At 45.2% G+C, this 25,823-nt stretch overlaps 1 protein-coding gene across 3 annotated transcripts in view; it reads right to left on the bottom strand.

Annotated features, from left to right (window-relative positions):
- The window catches only part of lyst (lysosomal trafficking regulator), a 220,625-nt gene that overhangs the window by 136,021 nt on the left and 58,781 nt on the right, over window positions 1-25,823 (bottom strand). For all 3 annotated transcript variants that reach the window (XM_045702248.1, XM_045702249.1, XM_045702250.1), the window contains 5 exons: window positions 24,759-25,756; window positions 15,983-16,505; window positions 13,389-13,614; window positions 11,553-11,785; window positions 11,014-11,175 (listed from right to left, as the gene is read on the bottom strand). In XM_045702248.1, the coding sequence (XP_045558204.1) occupies window positions 11,014-11,175; window positions 11,553-11,785; window positions 13,389-13,614; window positions 15,983-16,505; window positions 24,759-25,756 (2,142 nt within the window). The remainder of the gene's footprint in view (window positions 1-11,013; window positions 11,176-11,552; window positions 11,786-13,388; window positions 13,615-15,982; window positions 16,506-24,758; window positions 25,757-25,823) is intronic.

Below are 25,823 nucleotides of genomic sequence, written 5' to 3'. Positions count from 1 at the left end.
TTAAATGACTGGGCACACCAGACCAGAATATAGTGGTGACTGGGCCCGCCCAGACCAGAATATAGGGGTGACTGGGCCCGCCCAGACCAGAATATAGGGGTGACTGGGCCCGCCCAGACCAGAATATAGCGGTGACTGGGCCCACCAGAACAGAATGTAGCGGTGACTGGGCCCGCCCAGACCAGAATGTAGCGGTGACTGGGCCCGCCCAGACCAGAATGTAGCGGTGACTGGGCCCGCCCAGACCAGAATGTAGTGGTGACTGGGCCCGCCCAGACCAGAATGTAGGGGTGACTGGGCCCGCCCAGACCAGAATATAGGGGTGACTGGGCCCGCCCAGAACAGAATATAGGGGTGACTGGGCCCGCCCAGAACAGAATATAGGGGTGACTGGGCCCGCCCAGAACAGAATATAGTGGTGACTGGGCCCGCCCAGAACAGAATGTAGTGGTGACTGGGCCCACTAGAACAGAATGTAGTGGTGACTGGGCCCACTAGAACAGAATGTAGTGGTGACTGGGCCCGCCCAGACCAGAATGTAGTGGTGACTGGGCCCGCCCAGACCAGAATGTAGTGGTGACTGGGCCCGCCCAGACCAGAATGTAGTGGTGACTGGGCCCGCCCAGACCAGAATGTAGTGGTGACTGGGCCCGCCCAGACCAGAATGTAGTGGTGACTGGGCCCGCCCAGACCAGAATGTAGTGGTGACTGGGCCCGCCCAGACCAGAATGTAGTGGTGACTGGGCCCGCCCAGACCAGAATGTAGTGGTGACTGGGCCCGCCCAGACCAGAATGTAGTGGTGACTGAGCCCGCCCAGACCAGAATGTAGTGGTGACTGGGCCCGCCCAGACCAGAATGTAGTGGTGACTGGGCCCGCCCAGACCAGAATGTAGTGGTGACTGGGCCCGCCCAGACCAGAATATAGGGGTGACTGGGCCCGCCCAGAACAGAATATAGGGGTGACTGGGCCCGCCCAGAACAGAATATAGGGGTGACTGGGCCCGCCCAGAACAGAATGTAGTGGTGACTGGGCCCACCAGAACAGAATGTAGTGGTAACTGGGCCCACTAGAACAGAATGTAGTGGTGACTGGGCCCGCCCAGACCAGAATGTAGTGGTGACTGGGCCCGCCCAGAACAGAATGTAGTGGTGACTGGGCCCGCCCAGACCAGAATGTAGTGGTGACTGGGCCCGCCCAGACCAGAATGTAGTGGTGACTGGGCCCGCCCAGACCAGAATGTAGTGGTGACTGGGCCCGCCCAGACCAGAATGTAGTGGTGACTGGGCCCGCCCAGACCAGAATGTAGTGGTGACTGGGCCCGCCCAGACCAGAATGTAGTGGTGACTGGGCCCGCCCAGACCAGAATGTAGTGGTGACTGGGCCCGCCCAGACCAGAATGTAGTGGTGACTGAGCCCGCCCAGACCAGAATGTAGTGGTGACTGGGCCCGCCCAGACCAGAATGTAGTGGTGACTGGGCCCGCCCAGACCAGAATATAGTGGTGACTGGGCCCACCAGAACAAGATGTAGTGGTGAGACATTCCAGAGCCCAACACATTTAGAAAGTCCTAAGCAGCTAAATTCCTTCAGAAACAAGGATCATCCACTGCATCCCAAATGGCACCCTAGTCCCTACATAGTGCACTGCTTTAGACAAGGGAACATAGGGCTCTATATAGGGCTCTGGTCATGATAGTGCACTATGTGGGAAATAGGGTTCTATTTGGGATGTAGTGATTGTATCGTAAACCCTTTAATGCAGGGAAACTTAAATCCGTTTTACATTTCTACCAGTGTGTTAAATGTGTAACCAGAGGGAAAAAAAACTCTAGACCACCTTTACTCCACACACAGAGACGCATAAAGCTCTCCCTCGCCCTCCATTTGGCAAATCTGACCACAATTCTATCCTCCTGATTCCTGCTGATTCCTGCTTACAAGCAAAAAGCAGGAAGCACTAGTGACTCGGTCTATAAAAAAAAGTGGTCAGATGAAGCAGATGCTAAACTACAGGACTGTTTTGCTATCACAGACTGGAATATGTTCCGGGATTCTTCAAATGGCATTGAGTAATACACCATATCAGTCATTGGCTTCAACAATAAGTGCATCGATGAAGTCCCCCCCCACAGTGACTGTACGTACATACCCCAACCAGAAGCCATGGATTACAGGCAACATCCACACTGAGCTAAAGGCTAGAGCTGCCGCTTTCAAGGAGCGGGACTCCAACCCGGAAGCTTATAAGAAATCCCACTATGGCCTCAGATAAACCGTCAAACAGGCAAAGCGTCAATACAGGACTAAGATTGAATAGTCCTACACCGGCTCTGATGCTCGTCGGATGTGGCAGGGCTTGCAAACTATTGCAGACTACAAAGGGAATCACAGCCGAGAACTGCCCAGTGACACGAGACTAACATTCGACCTAAACTACTTCTATGCTCGCTTTGAGGCAAATAACACTGAAACATGCATGAGAGTTTCAGCTGTTCTGGACGACGGTGTGATCACGCTCTCCGCAGCCGATGTGAGTAAGACCTTTAAACAGGTCAACATTCACAAGGCCGCAGGGCCAGACGGATTACCAGGACGTGTACTCTGAGCATGCACTGACCAACTGGCAAGTGTCTTCACTGACATTTTCAACATGTCCCTGTCTTGGGCTGTAATACCAACATGTTTCAAGCAGACCAACCTGTGCCCAAGAACACTAAGGGAACCTGCCTAAATGACTACCGACCCGTAGCACTCACGTCCGTAGCCATGAAGTGCTTTTAAAGGCTGGTCATGGCTCACATCAACACCATCATCGCAGAAACCCTAGACCCACTCCAATTTGCATACCGCCCAAACAGATCCACAGATGAGGCCATCTCTATTGCACTCCACACTGCCAAGCTTCCTGCCATCCAGGACCTCCATACCAGGCGGTCTCAGAGGAAGGCCCCAAAAATTGTCAAAGACTCCAGCCACCCTAGTCATAGACTGTTCTCTCTGCTACCACACGGCAAGATGTACCGGAGCGCCAAGTCTAGGTCCAAAAGGCTTCTAAACAGTTTCTACCAACAAGACATAAAACTGCTGAACAGCTAATCAAATGGCTACCCAGACTATTGCATTGCCCCCCATTTTTACGCTGCTGCTAAGTACTCTCTGTTTATTATCGATGCATAGTCACTTTAACTATACCTACATGTACATATTACTTCAACTAACTGGTACACCCTGTATATAGCCTCGCTATTGTTATTTTACTGCCGTTCTTTAATTATTTGTTATTGTTCTTTTTTTATTTAACACTTATTGTTCTTTAAACCTGTATTGTTGGTTAAGGGCTTGTAAGTCAGCATTTCACTGTAAGGTCTACTACACCTTTTGTATTCGGTGCATGTTACAAATACTATTTTATTTTATTTATTAAAGCCTCAGTACTAGAACAGGAATAATCAGACAGGAATGTTAAAGGGACATTTCACTGCTGCTCTATTTTACTATATGTGACTCGTTTCAGGAAACTATGTCATACATCACAGCTTCACAGGAACGGCATTTAAACGTAAACATGTATTTTTAAATCAAAATGCATTTTTTGGGGGGCAGAAATGCCTTCTGAAACATGTGAAGGTTCATGTCCCTTAATAACAAACTTGTATTCCATCCATAAATACAAATAACATTGTTAAATTATGAGCCTAGTTGATTAAGCCGCGGAAAAAGTCAGGAACCTTCGCGCATGATTGGCTGAGATAATGAGTGGGTTGGACATGCCAGGAGATGAGTTTGGATTGGTCAGCCACGTAGCATAGTTCTTTTTTTTTTAAAACCCTTTTTCTCCCCAATTTCGTGGTATCTAATTGGTAGTTACAGTCTTGTCTCATCGCTGCAACTCCCGTACGGACTCGGGAGAGGTTAAGGTCGAGAGCCATGCGTCCTCCGAAACACGACCTAACCTAGCCGCACTGCTTCTTGACACAATGGCCCACTTAACCCGGAAGCCAGCTGCACCAATGTGTAGGAGGAAACACCGTACACCTGGTGACCGTGTCAGCGTGCACTGCACCTAGCCCGCCACAGGAGTAGCTAGTGCCCGATGGGACAAGGACATCCCTGCCGGCCAAACCCGGCACTGCACCAGTCGGGAGGCAATGTAGTAGAGGTCGACCGATTAATTAGGGCCGATTTCAAGTTTTCATAACAATCGGTAATCGGTATTTTTGGGCACCGATTTGCCGTTTTTTTTTTTTTTTTAAAACCTAGATTTAACTAGGCAAGTCAGTTAAGAACACATTCTTATTTTCAATGACGGCCTAGGAACGGTGGGTTAAATGCCTTGTTCAGGGGCAGAACGACAGATTTTTACCATGTCAGCTTGGGGATGCAATCTTACGTTAACTAGCCCAACGCTCTAACCACCTGCTTTACGTTGCCAAGGTAAGTTGCTAGCTAGCATTAAACTTATCTTATAAAAAAAAACAATCAATCATAAACACTAGTTAACTACACATGGCTGATGATATTACTAGTTTGTTTATCTAGCCTGTCCTGCTTTGCATTTAATCGATGTGGTGCGCATTCGCGAAAAAGGACTGTCTTTGCTCCGACGTGTACCTAACCATAAACATCAATGTCTTTCTTAAAATCAATACACAAGTATATATTTTTAAACCTGCATATTTAGTTAATATTGCCTGCTAACATTAATTTCTTTTAACTAGGGAAAATATGTCACTTCTCTTGCAAACAGAGTCAGGGTATATGCAGCAGTTTGGGCCGCCTGGCTTGTTGCGAAATGTGAAGACTATTTCTTCCTAACAAAGACAGCAGACTTCGCCAAACGGGGATGATTTAACAAAAGCGCATTTGCGAAAAAAAGCACAATCGTTGCACGACTGTACCTAACCATAAACATCAATGCCTTTCTTAAAATCAATACACAGAAGTATATATTTTTAAACCTGCATATTTAGCTAAAAGAAATCCAGGTTAGCAGGCAATATTAACCAGGTGAAATTGTGTCAGTTCTCTTGCGTTCGTTGCACGCAGAATCAGGGTATACAGAATCTGGCTCGTTGCGAACTAATTTGCCAGAATTTTACGGAACTATGAAATAACATTGTAGGTTGTGCGATGTAACAGGAATATTTAGACTTATGGATGCCACCCGTTAGATAAAATACGGAACGGTTCCGTATGTCACTGAAAGAATAATGTTTTCGAGATGATAGTTTTCGGATTTGACCATATTAATGACCTAAGGTTTATTGTATTATTACATTTACATTTTATATTATAGTTAAGTCTATGATTTGATATTTGATAGAGCAGTCTGACTGAGCGGTGGTAGGCAGCAGCAGGCTCGTAATAGTCAAAGATATATGGTTTAGAGAGAAATAGTCGACGCGTCATAATTCCTGTAATAACTTGCGGCTGAACTTGAAAGCGGTTCCTTCGTTATTTTACCGTACATGTCTTCCATAGAGAATGTATTGATCTACTTCAAATAAGGTCTGTGTTTTGTGCTTAAACCGCCTTGGCGTTTTGATACCCGTGTAAATCTCACTGTAAGGTCTACCTACACCTGTTGTATTCAGCATTTCACTGTGAGGTCTACACCTGTTGTATTCAGCATTTCACTGTAAGGTCTACTACACCTGTTGTATTCAGCATTTCACTGTGAGGTCTACTACACCTGCTGTATTCAGCATTTCACTGTAAGGTCTACCTACACCTGCTGCATTCAGCATTTCACTGTAAGGTCTACCTACACCTGCTGTATTCAGCATTTCACTGTAAGGTCTACCTACACCTGTTGTATTCAGCATTTCACTGTAAGGTCTACCTACACCTGTTGTATTCAGCATTTCACTGTAAGGTCTACCTACACCTGTTGTATTTAGCATTTCACTGTGAGGTCTACTACACCTGCTGTATTCAGCATTTCACTGTAAGGTCTACTACACCTGTTGTATTCAGCATTTCACTGTAAGGTCTACCTACACCTGTTGTATTCAGCATTTCACTGTAAGGTTTACTACACCTGTTGTATTCAGCATTTCACTGTACGGTCTACCTACACCTGTTGTATTCAGCATTTCACTGTAAGGCCGACAACACCCGTTGTATTCAGCATTTCACTGTAAGGTCTACCTACACCTGTTGTATTCAGCATTTCACTGTAAGGTCTACTACACCTGTTGTATTCAGCATTTCACTGTAAGGTCTACCTACACCTGTTGTATTCAGCATTTCACTGTAAGGTCTACCTACACCTGTTGTATTCAGCATTTCACTGTAAGGTCTACTACACCTGTTGTATTCAGCATTTCACTGTGAGGTCTACACCTGTTGTATTCAGCATTTCACTGTAAGGCCGACTACACCCGTTGTATTCAGCATTTCACTGTAAGGCCGACTACACCCGTTGTATTCAGCATTTCACTGTAAGGTCTACCTACACCTATTGTATTCAGCATTTCACTGTAAGGTCTACCTACACCTGTTGTATTCAGCATTTCACTGTAAGGTCTACTACACCTGTTGTATTCAGCATTTCACTGTGAGGTCTACACCTGTTGTATTCAGCATTTCACTGTAAGGCCGACTACACCCGTTGTATTCAGCATTTCACTGTAAGGCCGACTACACCCGTTGTATTCAGCATTTCACTGTAAGGTCTACCTACACCTATTGTATTCAGCATTTCACTGTAAGGTCTACCTACACCTATTGTATTCAGCATTTCACTGTACGGTCTACCTACACCTGTTGTATTCAGCATTTCACTGTAAGGCCGACAACACCCGTTGTATTCAGCATTTCACTGTAAGGTCTACCTACACCTGTTGTATTCAGCATTTCACTGTAAGGTCTACTACACCTGTTGTATTCAGCATTTCACTGTAAGGTCTACCTACACCTGTTGTATTTAGCATTTCACTGTAAGGTCTACCTACACCTGTTGTATTCAGCATTTCACTGTAAGGTCTACTACACCTGTTGTATTCAGCATTTCACTGTGAGGTCTACACCTGTTGTATTCAGCATTTCACTGTAAGGCCGACTACACCCGTTGTATTCAGCATTTCACTGTAAGGCCGACTACACCCGTTGTATTCAGCATTTCACTGTAAGGTCTACCTACACCTATTGTATTCAGCATTTCACTGTAAGGTCTACCTACACCTATTGTATTCAGCATTTCACTGTAAGGTCTACCTACACCTGTTGTATTCAGCATTTAACTGTGAGGTCTACACCTGTAGTATTAAGCATTTCACTGTGAGGTCTACACCTGTTGTATTCAGCGCATGTGACTAATAACATTTAATTTGATTTGATGCCCTGAATGTAGCAGGCGCTATCGACAGATCAGTAGGAAAAAGTGATGGGCTACTTTCTGCACACACCACGGTCAGTGTGAACCGGAGTGACTTGACAACGTAGGCCAAACAAGATGTAGCTACAAACAAAACAGAGTTACATGGTTCCAGTCTGCCGTGAAGTGTTCATCCATGTATATGGGTAAGAGTCTAGCTACATTTCACAGATAAGTTCCTAATTTTGTCAGAAAGTCGTTTTTATTGCAAGTTAAAGCGTACTGTTAGTTAGCTAGCAAACTTTAGCTAGCATTGCTAGTTATAGCCTAATGTTAACTAGCTAACGTTGACCCTAGTCTGTTAGCATTAGCTACCTGCAGATTCATACTACAGCTATGACAATGTTTGTATTGGTAGTAGTATGAATTGGGATTATGCCGGTTCATTGTTTAGCTAGCTATCTTATGTAGCACCCACATAAGACCGAAACAAGGAGGTCGGTCACATACATGTCCATTAATGTTATTAACACGTGTCATAAAAATCTAACATTTTCTTACTACACGCAAATATGAGTGTTGCTTTATCTCAGCGTTAGTATGCAAACCACAAAATCCAGAATTCATAACGATTTCAGGACGTAATACCGCCCCGGTGGTGGTAGATCCAGTTGATGTGATAACACCCGTGGAGAAATATCAAAATGTCCCATTATTGAGTCTGCCTGGAACACAACACACATACCAGTCTACTGTAGCCTTCACTGTTTACTGATGAACTAAACACATACCAGTCTACTGAAGCCTTCACTGATGAACACAACACATACCAGTCTACTGTAGCCTTCACTGTTTACTGATGAACACAACACATACCAGTCTACTGTAGCCTTCACTGTTTACTGATGAACTAAACACATACCAGTCTACTGAAGCCTTCACTGTTTACTGATGAACACAACACATACCAGTCTACTGTAGCCTTCACTGTTTACTGATGAACTAAACACATACCAGTCTACTGAAGCCTTCACTGTTTACTGATGAACACAACACATACCAGTCTACTGTAGCCTTCACTGTTTACTGATGAACTAAACACATACCAGTCTACTGTAGCCTTCACTGTTTACTGATGAACACAACACATACCAGTCTACTGTAGCCTTCACTGTTTACTGATGAACTAAACACATACCAGTCTACTGTAGCCTTCACTGTTTACTGATGAACACAACACATACCAGTCTACTGTAGCCTTCACTGTTTACTGATGAACTAAACACATACCAGTCTACTGTAGCCTTCACTGTTTACTGATGAACATGGTGAACACGGTTTATTGTACGGTTACATATCCTCATCAGTCTCCCCGTTTGACATGATCAGTCTCCCCGTTTGACATGATCAGTCTCCCCGTTTGACATGATCAGTCTCCCCGTTTGACATGATCAGTCTCCTTGTTTTTTCAGGATACTTGCAGTACAAACAAACCTTCTGGTCAAAGCACTGGGTGATGAAGAAAGTGTACGAGCCCAGAACCCACCACTTCAGAGAGGCTCCACGTTGTGGAGTGCAGAAAAGACCAGACTCAAACAACTTTCCTGCCAAAAACTTGCTAAACAAGCTGCAATTAGCCAACACAAGACGAGGTTCCCCAGTTGAAGAAATTTCTGGAACCTGCCTGGAACACTCAGTTAGACTGATGATGTAGTATCCTATAGCAGGCCTAGTATACTCACCACTGCATTGTGCTATAGTTATTGCTAGCTGTTGTACATATGTAGATAATGGTGTTTTGTATCATATTGTTTTTTTACAACTGACTAAATGATTCCAGCTGCATCAGAAACCAATATAGTGTTGACTTTAACTTCTGGATAAATTCACTGTGATAGTTACTTCCAAATACATTTCATGACTAACTACAAATCGAACTGCTAAAACAAATCAAAAAATCTAAAATGTCTTGAGACAATAAGTATTCAACCCCTTCGTTACGACAAGCCTAAATAAGTTCAAGAGTCAAATTTTGCTAAACAAGTCACATAAGCTGCATGGACTCACTGTGTGCAATAATAGTGTTTCTTAACGACAACCTCATCTCTGTACCCCACACAAACAATTATCTGTAAGGTCCCTCAGTCGGGCAGTGAATCTCAAACACAGATTCAACCACAAAGACCAGGGAGGGAGGTTTTACAATGCCTCGCAAACAAGGTTACCTATTGGGTACATTTTTATTTTTTTAAATCTGACATTGAATAGTCCTCTGATCATTTTGAAGTTATTCATTACACTTTGGATGGTGCATCAATACACCCAGTCACTAACAAAATACACAGGCGTCCTTCCTAACTCAGTTGGCAGAGAGGAAGGAAACTGCTCCGGGATTTCACCATGAGACCAACGGTGACTTTAAAGCAGTTAGAGTTTAATATAGTATGAAATAAAGATAAAAGATATAAAGAATGACTGTCAAAAGCTTTGGACCACCTTAAATACAATTTGGGAAAAAAGGCAAACTCAGCTCCTTCATCACAAAACCCACTGATATTGCCAACTACTTTAATAATTATTTTGTGTGTATTATTATTTTATGCCAGCAACAAATGCTGACATTACACATCCAAGTATAACTGACCAAATTATGAAAGAGAAGCATTATAATTTTGAATTCCAGCCATGCGCTCCCCACAGCAACTCGCCCAAACCTCCCCCACCTCTCCTTCGCCCAAATCCAGATAGCTGATGTTCTGAAAGAGCTGCAAAATCTTGACCCCTACAAATCAGCCGGGCTAGACAATCTGGATCCTCTCTTTCTATAATGATCTGCCGAAATTGTTGCAACCCCTATTACTAGCCTGTTCAACCTCACTTTTGTATCGTCTGAGATTCCCAAAGATTGGAAAGCTGCCTCGGTTATCCCCTCTTCAAAGGGGATGACACTCTAGACCCAAACTGCTACAGACCTATATCTATCCTACCCTGTCTTTCTAAGGTCTTCGAAACCAAGTTAACAAACAGATTACCAACCATTTCGAATCTCAACGTACCTTCTCCGCTACGCAATCTGGTTTCTGAGCTGGTCATGAAAAAACAAAAAAAAAGTATTGAAATAAGCATTCAGACCCTTTGCTATGAGACTCGACACTGAGCTGAGGTGTCAGTTCGTTAGAAGGCAAACAGAAGACAGTCCTCTCCTCCTCGATAGCCTCCTTTTTAGCGCGAAAGCACAAGTGTTCACTACTGCGGAAGAGTTTTGATATCTGAATCATTGTCAGAGGACAAAAGCATGCACACATTGAAAAACAATATGCTACTTATCCTTTAACTAGAAAATGTATTACACAACTAACTTAATTAGTTTTTATCACTTTAAACATTTATTTTGCGATCCAACCCTGTAAATGTGTGGAAGAGGACAGAGGACACTTCTTTCTGTATGTTTACACCTCCAGGAATTCATTCATTAGTGCCACCAGTCCCTCTCCCTAGCCTGACCACTAGTCCTCCTCCCTAGCCTGACCACGAGTCCCCCTCCCTAGCCTGACCACTAGTCCCCCTCCCTAGCCTGACCACTAGTCCCCCTCCCTAGCCTGACCACTAGTCCCCCTCCACTAGTTAGTTAATTAGTTAGTCCCCCTCCACCCCACACAGAGCCCTTGCTCCCCTCTCCCCAGACAAAACTCACCCTTTCAGCCTTGTCCTCCTGGGGTTCGGGACTGGAGCAGACCTCGGCCAGGGCCACACGGAGCAGGAAGTCAAACAGGGGCACAGCCAGATCAGAGTTCACGACCCCAGAGCGGGACAGCTGATCCCTGACCTCTAACAGGGTATCTTCCACTGACTGGAGCTGCAGAGGAAAGATAGATAGTTTAGCTTGAATCAAAAGAGATTTATCTATCCATCCATCCGTCCGCCTGTCTATCCATCTACCTATCTAGTTTCATATTTCAAAGTTCATTCGCCACATGCATACAACAGGTATACAACGGTAAAGTGAAATTCTTACTTGATGACCTTCCAAACAAATCTAAACCTAAAAGAACAGATAAACAGAAGGATCTGTTCATATGGGGCAGATTGATATGGGGCTGCATTCCAAATGGAACCCTATTCCCTTGATAGTGCACTACTTTCAACCAGGGCCCTATAGAACCTTATTCCCTTGATATGACCCTCGTCAAAAGTAGTCACTTTGGTACCCGGAATGGTACTAGGTCTAGGTACCTGGAATGAAAGCTCAGGTTCGATCCTCTGCAGGCCTGAGTTAGCGCTGTGCAGGCAGATAGCAAGCAGGGCCTCCAGCATTCTGATGCTCTGTAGAGGCCACTCGTCCTCCAGCCTCCTGGAAGGATCCTTCTGGGTCCCCTTACCCTCTCCCTGCCCACCCTGGCCTGGGCTCACAGCTTCAGCTGGGTGCTGGCCTGGATCCTCCACTCCCAAGGTGGTGGTGGTTGAACCTTTTAAAAACAATGTCAAAAGCTGTCTAAAGACTGAACCATAGAACACTTCTCATGTCTGTATCTATGTAATGCAGGAGTTCTTAAATGTTTTCAGCCCCGGACCCAAATTATAAATTCTGTGTTTTCCTGGGACCCAAGCTCATGAAACCATGCTTCCTATTGGGGGTCCTAAACGAGATTTGGTTGGATTAATATTTCTCTCTGCCTCTTGACGGCAAAGAGTTTTCAAGTTAATTTCCTGCAACTCTACAACATTTTGCCATGGGGTGGAGAGAAATCTTTGTAGTTTTAAAGATAATTTCCTGAAATTCTACACATAAAGCCATGCTTATACTATGTTAACATGATATCTGAGTGAGAGTGACTAACAAAATCAATGGGGCCCCCCCGGAGGTCAGGGCCCCCCGTTCCCTGTCGGTATTCGGCCATGATCACTACATGTTACGATAGCTAGCTAGACTAATTTACCAATCCCAAAATTGTTATCTGACATGGCTAATTGAGTGACAGTCAGCGACTGAAATAAGAGGGAAAAACAGCTTTTATTTTTAAATTGCAACTGGTGTATTCTCCTATTTTGACTCAACAGTACATTGAGACGCTGACTGAGTTCCACTTTTTTTTTATATTTTTTTATACATATACAGTACCAGTCAAAAGTTTGGACACACCTACTCATTCAAGGGTTTTTCGTTATTTTTTACTATTTTCTACATTCTAGAATAATATTGACGATATCAAAACTTTACTTAGAATTTAAGGCACATTTAACCAGCATGGTTACCACAGCATTCTGCAGTGATATGCCATCCCATCTGGTTTGTGCTTAGTGGGACTATCATTAGTTTTTTAACAGGACAATGACCCAACACACCTCCAGGCTGTGTAAGGGCTGTTTGACCAAGAAGGAGAGTGATGGAGTGCTGCATCAGATGACCTGGCCTCCACAATCACCCAACCTCAACCCAACTGAGATGGTTTGGGGTGAGTTGGACAGCAGAGTGAAGGAAAAGCAGCCAACAAGTGCTCAGCATATGTGGGAACTCCTTCAAGACTGTTGGAAAAGCATTCCAGGTGAAGCTGGTTGAGAGAATGCCAAGAGTGTGCAAAGCTGTCAACAAGGCATAGGGTGGCTACTTTGAAGAATCTCAAATATAAAATATATTTTGATTTGTTTAACACTTTTTTGGTTACTACATGATTTCATATGTGTTATTTCATTGTTTGGATGTTTTCACTATTATTATACAATGTAGAAAATAGTAAAATAAAGAAAAATCCTTGAACGAGTAGGTGTTCTAAACTTTTGACTGGTACTGTATATGTGTATTTATTTCTTTACCCTGACATCGCGACGCCCCCGCTAACATGGCCGGTGACCCCCCCCCCGGCCGCTAACACGGCCGCAACCCACCACTAACACGGCTGGTGCCCCCTGGCTAAAAGTCTAAGAAAGGCTGATGTAATGTAGTGCACCACTTTAAGGGACCTCAATGGAAATACGTCCTTGACTTGGTGGCATCCCTGACCAGTTCCAAAATGCATGTATTGTGTATTTGTATTTTCTAATTTTTTTATTGTCAAATAAAATCAATGAAACCTGTCTGAACTGGGGTTGGTATAGAGGTCGGTGATGGGGCAGTGGCAGGGGAGTCAGGTTGAGTCTTGTCCTTCCCATCACTCTTCTTCGTGAGTTTTTGGATGAGCATGGTCATGAGGCGGGAACAGACATCTAGTCCCCCAAGCCGGTAGAACTGTCTCTGGAACACGGGACTCGCCAGGTAGATCCAGCGACACACCGACCACACGTCAGCAGCACGTCGCACCTGTTCAAGTTCAAAGATTACATTTATTATTTAATAGATTAGTTCTTTTTTTTTAAATATATATAATCCCTCTGGTAAATGACAAAAAAATATACAAATGTAAACTATATGTATAGTATACACTTAAATACTTGATATTAATTAGGGCTGTCAAAGTTAACGCGTGACATGGTCATCAGTATAAAATGCTTTGACACTGTTAATGCGTCTCCATTTCTTCACTGGAACCTTTAAAGCGCACGTTCGGCACTGACAATTTTACGAACAGAACAACACTGCTGCAGTCAACGCTCAGGCCTTTAGACTGTGTGGCTGTAGTCAAAGCCCAATATTACTGGAGCTACAGGGCCTTCAGAAAGTATTCACAACCCCTTGACTTTCTCCAGTGATTTTAGCTGTGAGTCTTTTTGGGTATGGCTCTGAGAGAGTTCCATACCTTCCGTGCCACATCTTCAAGCTCTTTTCAAATTGGTTGTTGATCATTGGCTAGACAACCCTTTTCAGGTCTTACCATAGATTTTCAAGTCTATTTAAGTCAAAACTGTAACTCTGCCACTCGGGAACATTTACTGCCTTCTTTGTAAGCAACTCCAGTGTATATTTGGCCTTGTGTTTTAGGTTATTGCCTTTCTGAAAGGTGAATTAATCTCCCAGTGTCTGGTGAAAAGCAGACTGAACCAGGTTTTCCTCTAGGACTTTGCCTGTGCTTAGCTCCATTCAGTTTCTTTTTTATCCTAAAAACTTCCCGGTCTTTAGAGATTACAAGCATACCCATAACATGATGCAGCCACCACTATGCTTGAAAATATGGAGAGTGGTACTCAGTAATGTGATGTATTGGATTTACCTCAAACATAATACTTTGTATTCCGGACATAAGTAAATGTCTTTGTCACATTTTCTGCAGTTTTACTTTAGTGTCTTGTTGCAAACAGGAAGCATATTTTGGAATATTTGTATTCTGTACGTTCTTCCTTCTTTTCACTCTGTCATTTAGGTTAGTATTGTGGAGTAACTACAATGTTGTTGATCCATCCTCAGTGTTCTATCACAGCCATTCAACTCTGTAACTGTTTTAAAGTCACCATTGGCCTCATGGTGAAATCCCTGAGTGGTTTCCTTCCTCTCCGGCAACTGAGTTAGGAAGGACACCTGTATCTTTGTAGTGACTGGGTGTATTGATACACCATCCAAAGTGTAATTAATAACTTCACCATGCTCAAAGGGATATTCAATATGTGCTTTCTTTTTTTCCACCCATCTACCAATAGGCACCCTTCAGAGTGAGTCCATGCAACTTATTATCAGACTTGCTAAGCATGTTTTTTTTTTTTACTCCTGAACTTGCCATAACAAAGGTGTTGAATACTTATTGACTCAAGTCTCTTCAGTTTTTCATTTTTAATTAATTTGTAAAAAAGAAATTGAAAAACATAATTCCACTTTGACATAATGGGGTATTTGTGTGAAGCCAGTGACCAAAAAATCTCAATGTTATCAATTTTAGGCTGTAACACAACAAAATGTGGAATAAGTCCAGGGGTGTGAATACTGTCTAAAGGCACTGTGGGTTCTTTCTGCCCCGGATTGGTGCGCTTGTTGCGGGCCACTTTAAACTACTCACATCCCCAATTCTTGTCGTTGTCTAGCTCGCTAGCAACCTGATAACTTGACCACTGACTAGGATATGCACACATTTAGATGGCACAGGACGAACTGAACAGGAATAGGCTTCTCAAAGAGATGCTACAAAGGCAGGCTGCATATGCAAGACTGGGGTGTGTATGATTGTGTGTGTGTATGATTGTGTGTGTGTGTGTGTGTGTGTGTGTGTGTGTGTGTGTGTGTGTGTGTGTGTGTGTGTGTGTGTGTATGATTGTGTGTGTGTGAGAGGATGTTTTTCAAGTTTTACAGTCACGTGCACTAGTACAGTGAAATACCTTTCTTGCTCTCGCCCAACAATGCAGTAATCAATACCGTAGAGAGAGAGAGCGAGATTTATTCCAGGTGACTACCTCATGAAGCTGGTTGAGAGAATGCCAAGAGTGTGCAAAGCTGTCATCAAGGCAAAGGGTGGCTACTTTGAAGAATCTGAAATATATAGGTGTTCTAAAACTTTTGAACGGTAGTGTAGATCATTTTGTGTTTCCGTCTCTTACAATAAAAGCCTGTAACTTAACTTTGTGCTTTTTAAATGGAAAAATCTTTCTTTAGGACCAACTTTGAGCTAATTCAAAAATGTAAATTGCGATTAACTAATGCCATTAACTCAAATAATAATTTTAATTGTTTGACAGCCCTAACATTAACACATTAAACTGGACATTGTGCTATCAATAAAAATAATGCTAAGTTAAAAACACAATACCTGTTCCTTGGAGGGCAGAGCCACGCTGTCAGGTGACAGGCAGGGGAGCCTCCCACCCAGAGGCTCTGAAGCCGTACTGTCGTACCCTGACGTATCCTCCGAGTCATTTACCGAGTCACGGTCCGAGTCGGCCTCCTTGCTGACGCAGAGGAACGCCACACACAGGAAGAGGTTGATGGTGTTCAGATGGGTCTCTCCCCGGCCCCTCCCCTTTCCTGCCCCTGGACCAATCCGGCTCCTTGGGCGTGCCTCTTTTAGACACTCGTAAAACTTAGACAGGCTCTGCGGGCCCCCCTCTCCTATGGGACCTGCGGTACTTCCAGCCCCACGGGACCCCAGCTCCTCAGCCAGGCCGAGTGTGGCTTCTCTCTCCTGGGCCTCGGCATGCTCCTGGACCTGGTACTCCACTCCAAGTATTAACATCTCAAACACCTTGAGGGCCCAGGCCCGGGTCTGGTCCAGGTAGATGAGCTCAGTCACCTGGTTCAGACCGTTACAGGACAGGAACAGATCCCTGATCACCCTGACAGGGAGGAGGAGGAACACAAATGCTTTAATATTTAACTGAAGAGAAGGAAGAAGAAGAAAAAGGTCCATTTAAAGTCTGACTGCAGACCAGAGGAGCCTTCTACAAATCAGTCTGTATTTAAAGTCTGGCTGCAGACCAGAGGAGCCTTCTACAAATCAGTCTGTATTTAAAGTCTGACTGCAGACCAGAGGAGCCTTCTACAATCAGTCTGTATTTAAAGTCTGGCTGCAGACCAGAGGAGCCTTCTACAAATCAGTCTGTATTTAAAGTCTGGCTGCAGACCAGAGGAGCCTTCTACAAATCAGTCTGTATTTAAAGTCTGACTGCAGACCAGAGGAGCCTTCTACAAATCAGTCTGTATTTAAAGTCTGGCTGCAGACCAGAGGAGCCTTCTACAAATCAGTCTGTATTTAAAGTCTGACTGCAGACCAGAGGAGCCTTCTACAAATCAGTCTGTATTTAAAGTCTGGCTGCAGACCAGAGGAGCCTTCTACAATCAGTTTGTATTTAAAGTCTGGCTGCAGACCAGAGGAGCCTTCTACAATCAGTCTGTATTCAGAATATACAGTTGAAGTCAGAAGTTTACATACACCTTAGCTAAATACATTTAAACTCAGTTTTTCACAATTCCTGACATTTAATTCTAGTAAAAATTCCTTGTCTTAGGTCAGTTAGGTTCACCACTTTATTTTAAGAATGTGAAATGTCAGAATAATAGTAGAGAGAATGATTTATTTCAGCTTTTATTTCTTTCATCACATTCCCAGTGGGTCAGAAGTTTGCATACACTCAATTAGTATTTGGTAACATTGCCTTTAAATTGTTTAACTTGGGTCAAAGGTTTCGGGTAGCCTTCCACAAGCTTCCTACAATAAGTTGGGTGAATTTTGGCCCATTCCTCCTGACAGAGCTGGTGTAACTGAGTCAGGTTTGTAGACCTCCTTGCTCGCACACGCCTTTTCAGTTCTGCCCATACATTTTCTATAGGATTGAGGTCAGGGCTTTGTGATGGCCACTTCAATACCTTGACTTCGTTGTCCTTAAGCCATTTTGCCACAACTTTGGAAGTATGCTTGGGGTCATTGTCCATTTGGAAGACCCATTTCCGACCAAGCTTTAACTTCCTGACTGATGTCTTGATGTTGCTTCAATATATCCACATCATTGTCCTACCTCATGATGCCATCTATTTTGCTACGTGCACCAGTCCCTCCTGCAGCAAAGCACCCCAAAACATGATCCTGCCACCCCCGTGCTTCACGGTTGGGATGGTGTTCTTCGGCTTGCAAGCGTCCCCCTTTTTCCTCCAAACATAACGATGGTCATTATGGCCAAACAGTTCTATTTTTGTTTCATCAGACCAGAGGACATTTCTCCAAAAAGTACGATCTTTAATGGAAAGCTTCACGTGGAGGGAGGGAGGGATGGAAGGGAAAGTGGGTGGGAGGGGTGGAAGGGAAAGAGGGAGGGTGAAAGGAATGGAGGGAGAAAGGAATGGAGGGAGAAAGGAATGGAGGGAGAAAGGAATGGAGGGAGGGAGACAGGAGGGAATGGAGGGAGACAGGAGGGAGGGAGGCAGAAAGGAATGGAGGGAGAAAGGAGGGAGGGAGGCAGAAAGGAATGGAGGGAGAAAGGAATGGAGGGGGCAGAAAGGAATGGAGGGAGAAAGGAGGGAGGGAGGCAGAAAGGAATGGAGGGAGAGAGGCAGAAAGGAATGGAGGGAGGGAGGGAGGGAGGGAGGGAGGGAGGGAGGGAGGGAGGGAGGGAGGGAGGGAGGGAGGGAGGGAGGGAGGGAGGGAGGGAGGGAGGGAGGGAGGGAGGAAGAAGGAATGGAGGGAGGGAGGCTGAAAGGAATGGAGCGAGGGAGAAAGGAGGGAGGGAGGCAGAAAGGAATGGAGGGAGGAAGAAAGGAATGGAGGGAGGGAGGCAGAAAGGAATGGAGGGAGGGAGAAAGGAATGGAGGAGGCAGAAATGAATGGAGGGAGGAAGGAATGGAGGGAGAGAGGCAGAAAGGAATGGAGGGAGGGAGAAAGGAATGGAGGGAGGCAGAAAAGAATGGAGGGAGAGAGGGAGGGAGGCAGAAAGGAATGGAGGGAGGAAGAAAGGAATGGAGAGAGGAAGAAAGGAATGGAGAGAGGAAGAAAGGAATGGAGAGAGGAAGAAAGGAATGGAGAGAGGAAGAAAGGAATGGAGAGAGGAAGAAAGGAATGGAGAGAGGAAGAAAGGAATGGAGAGAGGAAGAAAGGAATGGAGAGAGGGAGGGAGGCAGAAAGGAATGGAGGGAGGGAGAAAGGAGGGAGGCAGAAAGGAATGGAGGGAGGGAGAAAGGAGGGAGGCAGAAAGGAATGGAGGGAGGGAGAGGGAGGGAGGGAGGGAGGGAGGGAGGGAGGGAGGGAGGAGGGAGGGAGGGAGGGAGGGAGGGAGGAGGGAGGGAGGGAGGGAGGGAGGCAGAAAGGAATGGAGGGAGAGAGGCAGGCAGAAAGGAATGGAGGGAGGGAGAAAGGAGGGTGAGAGGAAGAAGGAATGGAGGGAGGGAGGGAGAAAGGAGGGAGGGAGGCAGAAAGGAATGGAGGGAGGAAGAAAGGAATGGAGGGAGGAAGAAAGGAATGGAGGGAGGAAGAAAGGAATGGAGGGAGGAAGAAAGGAATGGAGGGAGGAAGAAAGGAATGGAGGGAGGGAGAAAGGAATAGAGGGAGGCAGAAAGGAATAGAGGGAGGCAGAAAGGAATGGAGGGAGGAAGAAAGGAATGGAGAGAGGAAGAAAGGAATGGAGAGAGGAAGAAAGGAATGGAGAGAGTAAAGAAAGGAATGGAGAGAGGAAGAAAGGAATGGAGAGAGGAAGAAAGGAATGGAGAGAGTAAAGAAAGGAATGGAGAGAGGAAGAAAGGAATGGAGAGAGGGAGGGAGGCAGAAAGGAATGGAGGGAGGGAGAAAGGAGGGAGGGAGGCAGGGAGGCAGAAAGGAATGGCGGGAGGGAGAAAGGAGGGAGGGTGGGAGGCAGAAAGGAATGGAGGGAGGGAGAAAGGAGGGAGGCAGAAAGGAATGGAGGGAGGAAGAAAGGAATGGAGGGAGGAAGAAAGGAGGGAGGGTGGGAGGAAGAAAGGAATGGAGGGAGGGAGAAAGGAGGGAGGCAGAAAGGAATGGAGGGAGGAAGAAAGGAATGGAGGGAGGGAGGCAGAAAGGAATGGAGAGAGGGAGGCAGAAAGGAATGGAGGGAGAAAGGAGGGAGGGAGGGAGGCAGGCAGAAAGGAATGGAGGGAGGGAGGCAGAAAGGAATGGAGGGAGGGAGGCAGAAAGGATTGGTGGGAGGGAGGCAGAAAGGAATGGAGGGAGGGAGGCAGAAAGGAATGGAGGGAGGGAGGGAGGGAGTATTAAAAAAAGTAACTATCACACTACTACCAACTATCCTCTCACACTACTACCTACTATCCTATCACTATCACACTACTACCTACTATCCTCTCACACTACTACCTACTATCCTATCACTATCACACTACTACCTACTATCCTCTCACACTACTACCTACTATCCTATCACTATCACACTACTTCCTACTATCCTATCACTATCCCACTACTACCTACTATCCTATCACTATCACACTACTTCCTACTATCCTATCTCTATCCCACTACTACCTACTATCTCTATCCCACTACTACCTACTATCTCTATCCCACTACTACCTACTATCTCTATCCCACTACTACCTACTATCTCTATCCCACTACTACCTACTACCTACTATCCCACTACTACCTACTATCCCACTACTACCTACTATCTCTATCCCACTACTACCTACTATCTCTATCCCACTACTACCTACTATCTCTATCCCACTACTACCTACTATCTCTATCCCACTACCTCTATCCCACTACTACCTACTATATCTATCCCACTACTCCCTACTATATCTATCCCACTACTCCCTACTATATCTATCCCACTACTCCCTACTATCTCTATCACACTGCTACCTACTATCCTCTCTCTATCACACTATTACCTACTATCTCTATCACACTACTCCCTACTATCCTATCACTATCCCACTACTCCCTACTATACTATCTCTATCACACTACTACCTACTATCTCTATCACACTACTCCCTACTATCCTATCCCACTACTACCTACTATCCTATCCCACTACTACCTACTATCTCTATCCCACTACTACCTACTATCTCTATCCCACTACTACCTACTATCACTATCATACTACTAACTACTATCACTATCGCACTACTACCTACTATCCTATCACTCTACCACATACTCTCAATTAGCAATGACTCACAGATAAATAGATCTGCTGACAAACACTGTCAGAGTGGATTATTGGGTCTGGTACTGAGATGGTACTGAGCCGGTACTGAGCTGGCACTGAGACGGCACGGAGCCGGCACTGTGACGGCACGGAGCCGGCACTGAGACGGCACGGAGACGGCACTGAGACGGCACGGAGCCGGCACTGAGACGGCACGGAGCCGGTACTGAGCCGGTACTGAGCCGGCACAGAGCCGGCACAGAGCCGGTACTGAGATGGCACGGTTAGAACCTTGCTTGGTCTGAAAACGTTACAACCCGGGAAAATGATTCATTATATTGACAAGATGGTCAACTGACCACTCTAACAATGAAAATACATGTCCACAAAGGCGAAAGGCAGGTGGGAGAAGACGAGATCAGGTGGGAACATTCTAACCAACGATCTCGTACAAAAACTATCAATACACTCGTAACAAGCTAAGCAGTATTACTCAGCATTATGTTGACCAAATTCCACACGGTTTCATTGACCACCCCAATACCACTCTTCAATTGATCTGGTTAAGGCCTAGTCTGATAAATCTGCCAAGACAGATTTTCACTGGAGTCGACTCTCTCGCTTCGCCTCTTCCTATCTGTTAGCCGTCAAATCCTCCAATGACCTTTGTAAGGAATTTAGGACAAAAGGAAGGATTTGACGGCTAGGAACATTTACAGACACAGCCAGAAGGAATGGGAGGAGAAGGGGACAGAAGAGAGGGATGGAAGGAGAAGGGGGCAGAAGAGAGGGATGGGAGGAGAAGGGGGCAGAAGAGAGGGATGGGAGGAGAAGGGGGCAGAAGAGAGGGATGGGAGGAGAAGGGGACAGAAAAGAGGAATGGGAGGAGAAGGGGGCAGAAGAGAGGGATGGGAGGAGAAGGGGGCAGAAGAGAGGGATGTGTCATGATGTTGCCCTGTTTGAGCGGTCGTAAATTCCTAAGAAAATGTCCCGCCTCATGGCCACAGTATAAAGACAGGGTGTTTTCAAAGAGAGACAAAGGAGTTCTTCCACCTCACATGACTGGAGAAACGAACGACATTTATGTTCTGGAGAAGGTATAAAAGATCGGTGAAGAATCCAGCTACGAACTGGTCCGTTTGGTACAATTTTGTGAAACTCATGAGAGACAATACGGCCACATGGCTCTGTTTATATAATAGCCTCAGTTGTGAGACTTACATCTAATGGTTGTATAGAATGAATGAATAGGGATGGAACGGTTTGTGAAGTTGTGTGCTGTGGTTTTGGACTGTTTAGTGAAGGAAACTCAGATTCCCTTTGGAGTCTTAACTAAGTCCTTGGCACATCCCCATGGACACAGACAGGACCTGGCGTCATGAGACAGCCTTTTCTGTGTTCCGAATATAACCCCCACCCAGATTTTCCATCACCAGACCAGCTTACCTCGAGAACGAGAGGGCCAAGGTTTGACCATGCATTCCTCGTTCTGAACTCTAACCATACCACGTGGTTAAACTCTTAGACTATTGATAACGACAGAAAAATAACAAGTCTTTGATATTAATTACTAGTCTGCAGCTAGGAATTCGGTATCATTGAACGCGAAGACCGACGAAACATCCGTCCTATAACGACATTAACCTGTTGTGGTATAGGGGGCAGTATTTTCCCAGCCGGATAAAAAACATACCCGATTTAATCTGGTTACTACTCCTGCCCAGAAACTAGAATATCCATATAATTAGTAGATTTGGATACAAAACACTCTAAAGTTTCTAAAACTGTTTGAATGGTGTCTGTGAGTATAACAGAACTCATATGGCAGGCCAAAACCTGAGAAGATTCCATGCAGGAAGTGCCCTGTCTCACAATTTGTTGTCCTTCTGTTGCATCTCTATCAACATTACAGCATCTGTGCTGTAACGTGACACTTTCTAAGGCTTCCATTGGCTCTCTAAAGCCACCAGAAAGTGGAATGGGGTGTCTGCTGTCTCTGGGCAAAGTACAGCAGCAGAGTTTGTAAGTGGTCAGCCTGGGGACAGTGAGACTGGAGATGCGCGTTCAGGAGACTTCTCCATTTTTTTTCTTTCAGTCTTTGAATGAATACAACGTTGCCCGGTTGGAATATTATCGCTATTTTACGAGAAAAGTAGCATAAAAAAATATTTTAAAACAGCGTTTGACATGCTTCTAAGTACGGTAATGGAATATTTTGAACTTTTTTGTCACGAAATGCGCTTGCGCGTTACCCTTCGGATAGTGACCTGAACGCACAAACAAAACGGAGGTATTTGGATATAACTATGGATTATTTGGAACCAAACCACATTTGTTGTTGAAGTAGAAGTCCTGGGAGTGAATTCTGACGAAGAACAGCAAAGGTATTCCAATTTTTCTAATAGTAATTCTGAGTTTAGGTGACCCCGAAGTTGGCGGATGTCAAAATAGCTAGCCGTGACGGCCAAGCTATGTACTCAGAATATTGCAAAATGTGCTTTCGCCCAAAAGCTATTTTAAAATCGGACATAGCGATTGCATAAAGGAGTTCTGTATCTATAATTCTTAAAATAATTGTTATGCATTTTGTCAACGTTTATCATGAGTAATTTAGTAAATTCACCAGAAGTTTTCGGTGGGTATGCTAGTTCTGAACATCACATGCTAATGTAAAAAGCTGTTTTTTGATATAAATATGAACTTGATTGAACAAAACATGCATGTATTGTATAACTTAATGTCCTAGGAGTGTCATCTGGTGAAGATCAAAGGTTAGTGCTGCATTTAGCTGTGGTTTGGGTTTATGTGACATATATGCTTGCTTGGAAAATGGCTGTGTGATTATTTGTGTCTATGTACTCTCCTAACATAATCTAATGTTTTGCTTTCGCTGTAAAGCCTTTTGGAAATCGGACAACGTGGTTCGATTCAGGAGAAGTGTATCTATAAAATGGTGTAAAATAGTCCTATGTTTGAGAACTTTGAATTATGACATTTTGTGGTTTTAAATTTGGCGCTCTGATTTTTCACTGGCTGTTGAATAGTGTGGGACGATTTCGTCCCACCTCCCCTAGAGAGGTTAATGAATGTCACTTTGAAATATCCATTCTAACCGAGGGAGAGAGAGAGAGAACGCGAGGACAACCTCTCCAACAGAACCAAACTCTCCAACAAAGATCCCGACGACACACTGAGAGTAAATATATATATTGATTGCAATTGTTCCCGAATGAGTGAGCGTTCATGTGCAAAGGTTTAGCATTTCAATTGTTAATATTTATCAACTCTGTAGTGTCTTCTCCGCTGACCCCCCCTCCCCTTTTGTCTAACAAGCCACCATGCCGGTTTAGCCCACTAGGGCACATTCCCCTATCATTTCTTTGTAACCATATCTACTGTTTGTTATGCATTTCTGTGAATTACTTCGATTAGTAAATAAATTATTTTAAGACAATTGATGTATGGATGACTCATAGTGAAGACTGGGTTCATGCAGATAACCAACAATTTACGACATTTGGAATGAGACTGACGAGGTAAATAACACATCATTAATCAGAGGACTCATAGATCAGATATTATAATATCTGAAAGTTATATTAGGAAAATTATAACTTTAATCTGAATATTTTCCTTGGTGCCCCAAACTCCTAGTTAATTAGAGTTACACGATTAATGAGTTTAATCGCGTAATAATAATTACAGTTATTTGATAAACATGTCTTCCGTTTTAATGATGCCAAAGACACGACAGATGGGAGGAGAAGAGGACAGAAGAGAGGAAAGGAAGGAGGGGGCAGAAGAGAGGGATAGGAGGAGAAGGGGCAGAAGAGAGGAATGGGAGGAGAAGGGGCAGAAAAGGGATGGAAAGCGGAGTAGACAGAAAACTGTCAGACTGGAGGAGGGGACAAGACAGAAGAAGCCAAAAGACAGTAGTAAAGAAGGTAAAGACAGCATTGTCCTCACCTGGACTTGAGCAGGGTTGGTAGTGTCTGCAGGTAGACCAGTAGCACCTCTACAGGTAGACACTGGATGTGGTAGGAGCACACCTGGCTACACGCTGCAGACACACCCAGTTGTTGGGCGTGATGCACTAGGTCCACCCCCCTCTGCAGTACAGGGTTGAAGATGTGCGTGTAGAGCTGCCATTGGACCACAGCGTTCCCTCTCAACATCAGGTGACACATGTGTCCCGCGACCTGTTGGCTGAGTGCCTGGTCCTCCCCGAATACCAGCCCCTGGTACGCCTCCAGGGCCTCCCACTTCCACAGCATATCCTCTGCTCCCCCTCCGCTGGGGAGGATACCATGGGAACGGTAGCTCAAAGTGGGGGATGACACTCCAACCTCCCCCTGCTGGAGCGTCTCCTCCAGGCCCGGCAGCTGACTGCTGTCCAGAGTACAGATGTTACAGGAGGCTAGCTTAGCTTTCTCAGAAGGCTGTCCTCCACCTAACTGATCGAGGATCAGCCGGGAGAGGACAGAGAGGATGTGAGACTGGTAGGAGCGGAGCCCTGGAGCCTGGAAGGCATGGAGGAGAGGGCCGACTACAGAGCGAGGGTCCATGCAGCAGCAGATCCCCACAGCCTGGACGCCAGCTAGGACCTGGAGCACCGCTGGCCCACTGGAGGACAGCCGCTGGAGCAGACGGAGACACTGGTGGGCGCAGGCTGCCAAGCAACAGCACCTCTCTGGGTAACGCACCACGTCATCCACCCCGTCCTTCCCCTCGGACTCTGTCTCTTCGAAGGGGTTGCGGCGGGCGGCCTGTTTGAAAGCAGAGACTGGGAGTCCAGAGAGGTCGCGGTGATGATGCAGGAAGTGAGAGTATTCACAGCGGCGGTGGCGACGGCGGGCGCAGACGGACTGGTGCAGTTGCTCTGACTTAGCGGTCTTCACGGCGCTGATGATCTTTAGGAACCCAGAGATCAGTCCTTTCAGACGATCTGCTGCCTCACCCCCCACCTGAGTTGGAACAAAACGGAAATTACTCTTTGGACTTTGTGTTTTTAATTATGTGTGTATTGTTGTA

The sequence above is a fragment of the Salmo salar genome, chromosome ssa19 (assembly GCF_905237065.1).
Source record: "Salmo salar chromosome ssa19, Ssal_v3.1, whole genome shotgun sequence".
NCBI classification, from domain to species: Eukaryota; Metazoa; Chordata; class Actinopteri; order Salmoniformes; family Salmonidae; genus Salmo; species Salmo salar.
Note: the sequence above shows the minus strand (reverse complement) of the source record. Positions and strands in the feature narration are given on the sequence as shown.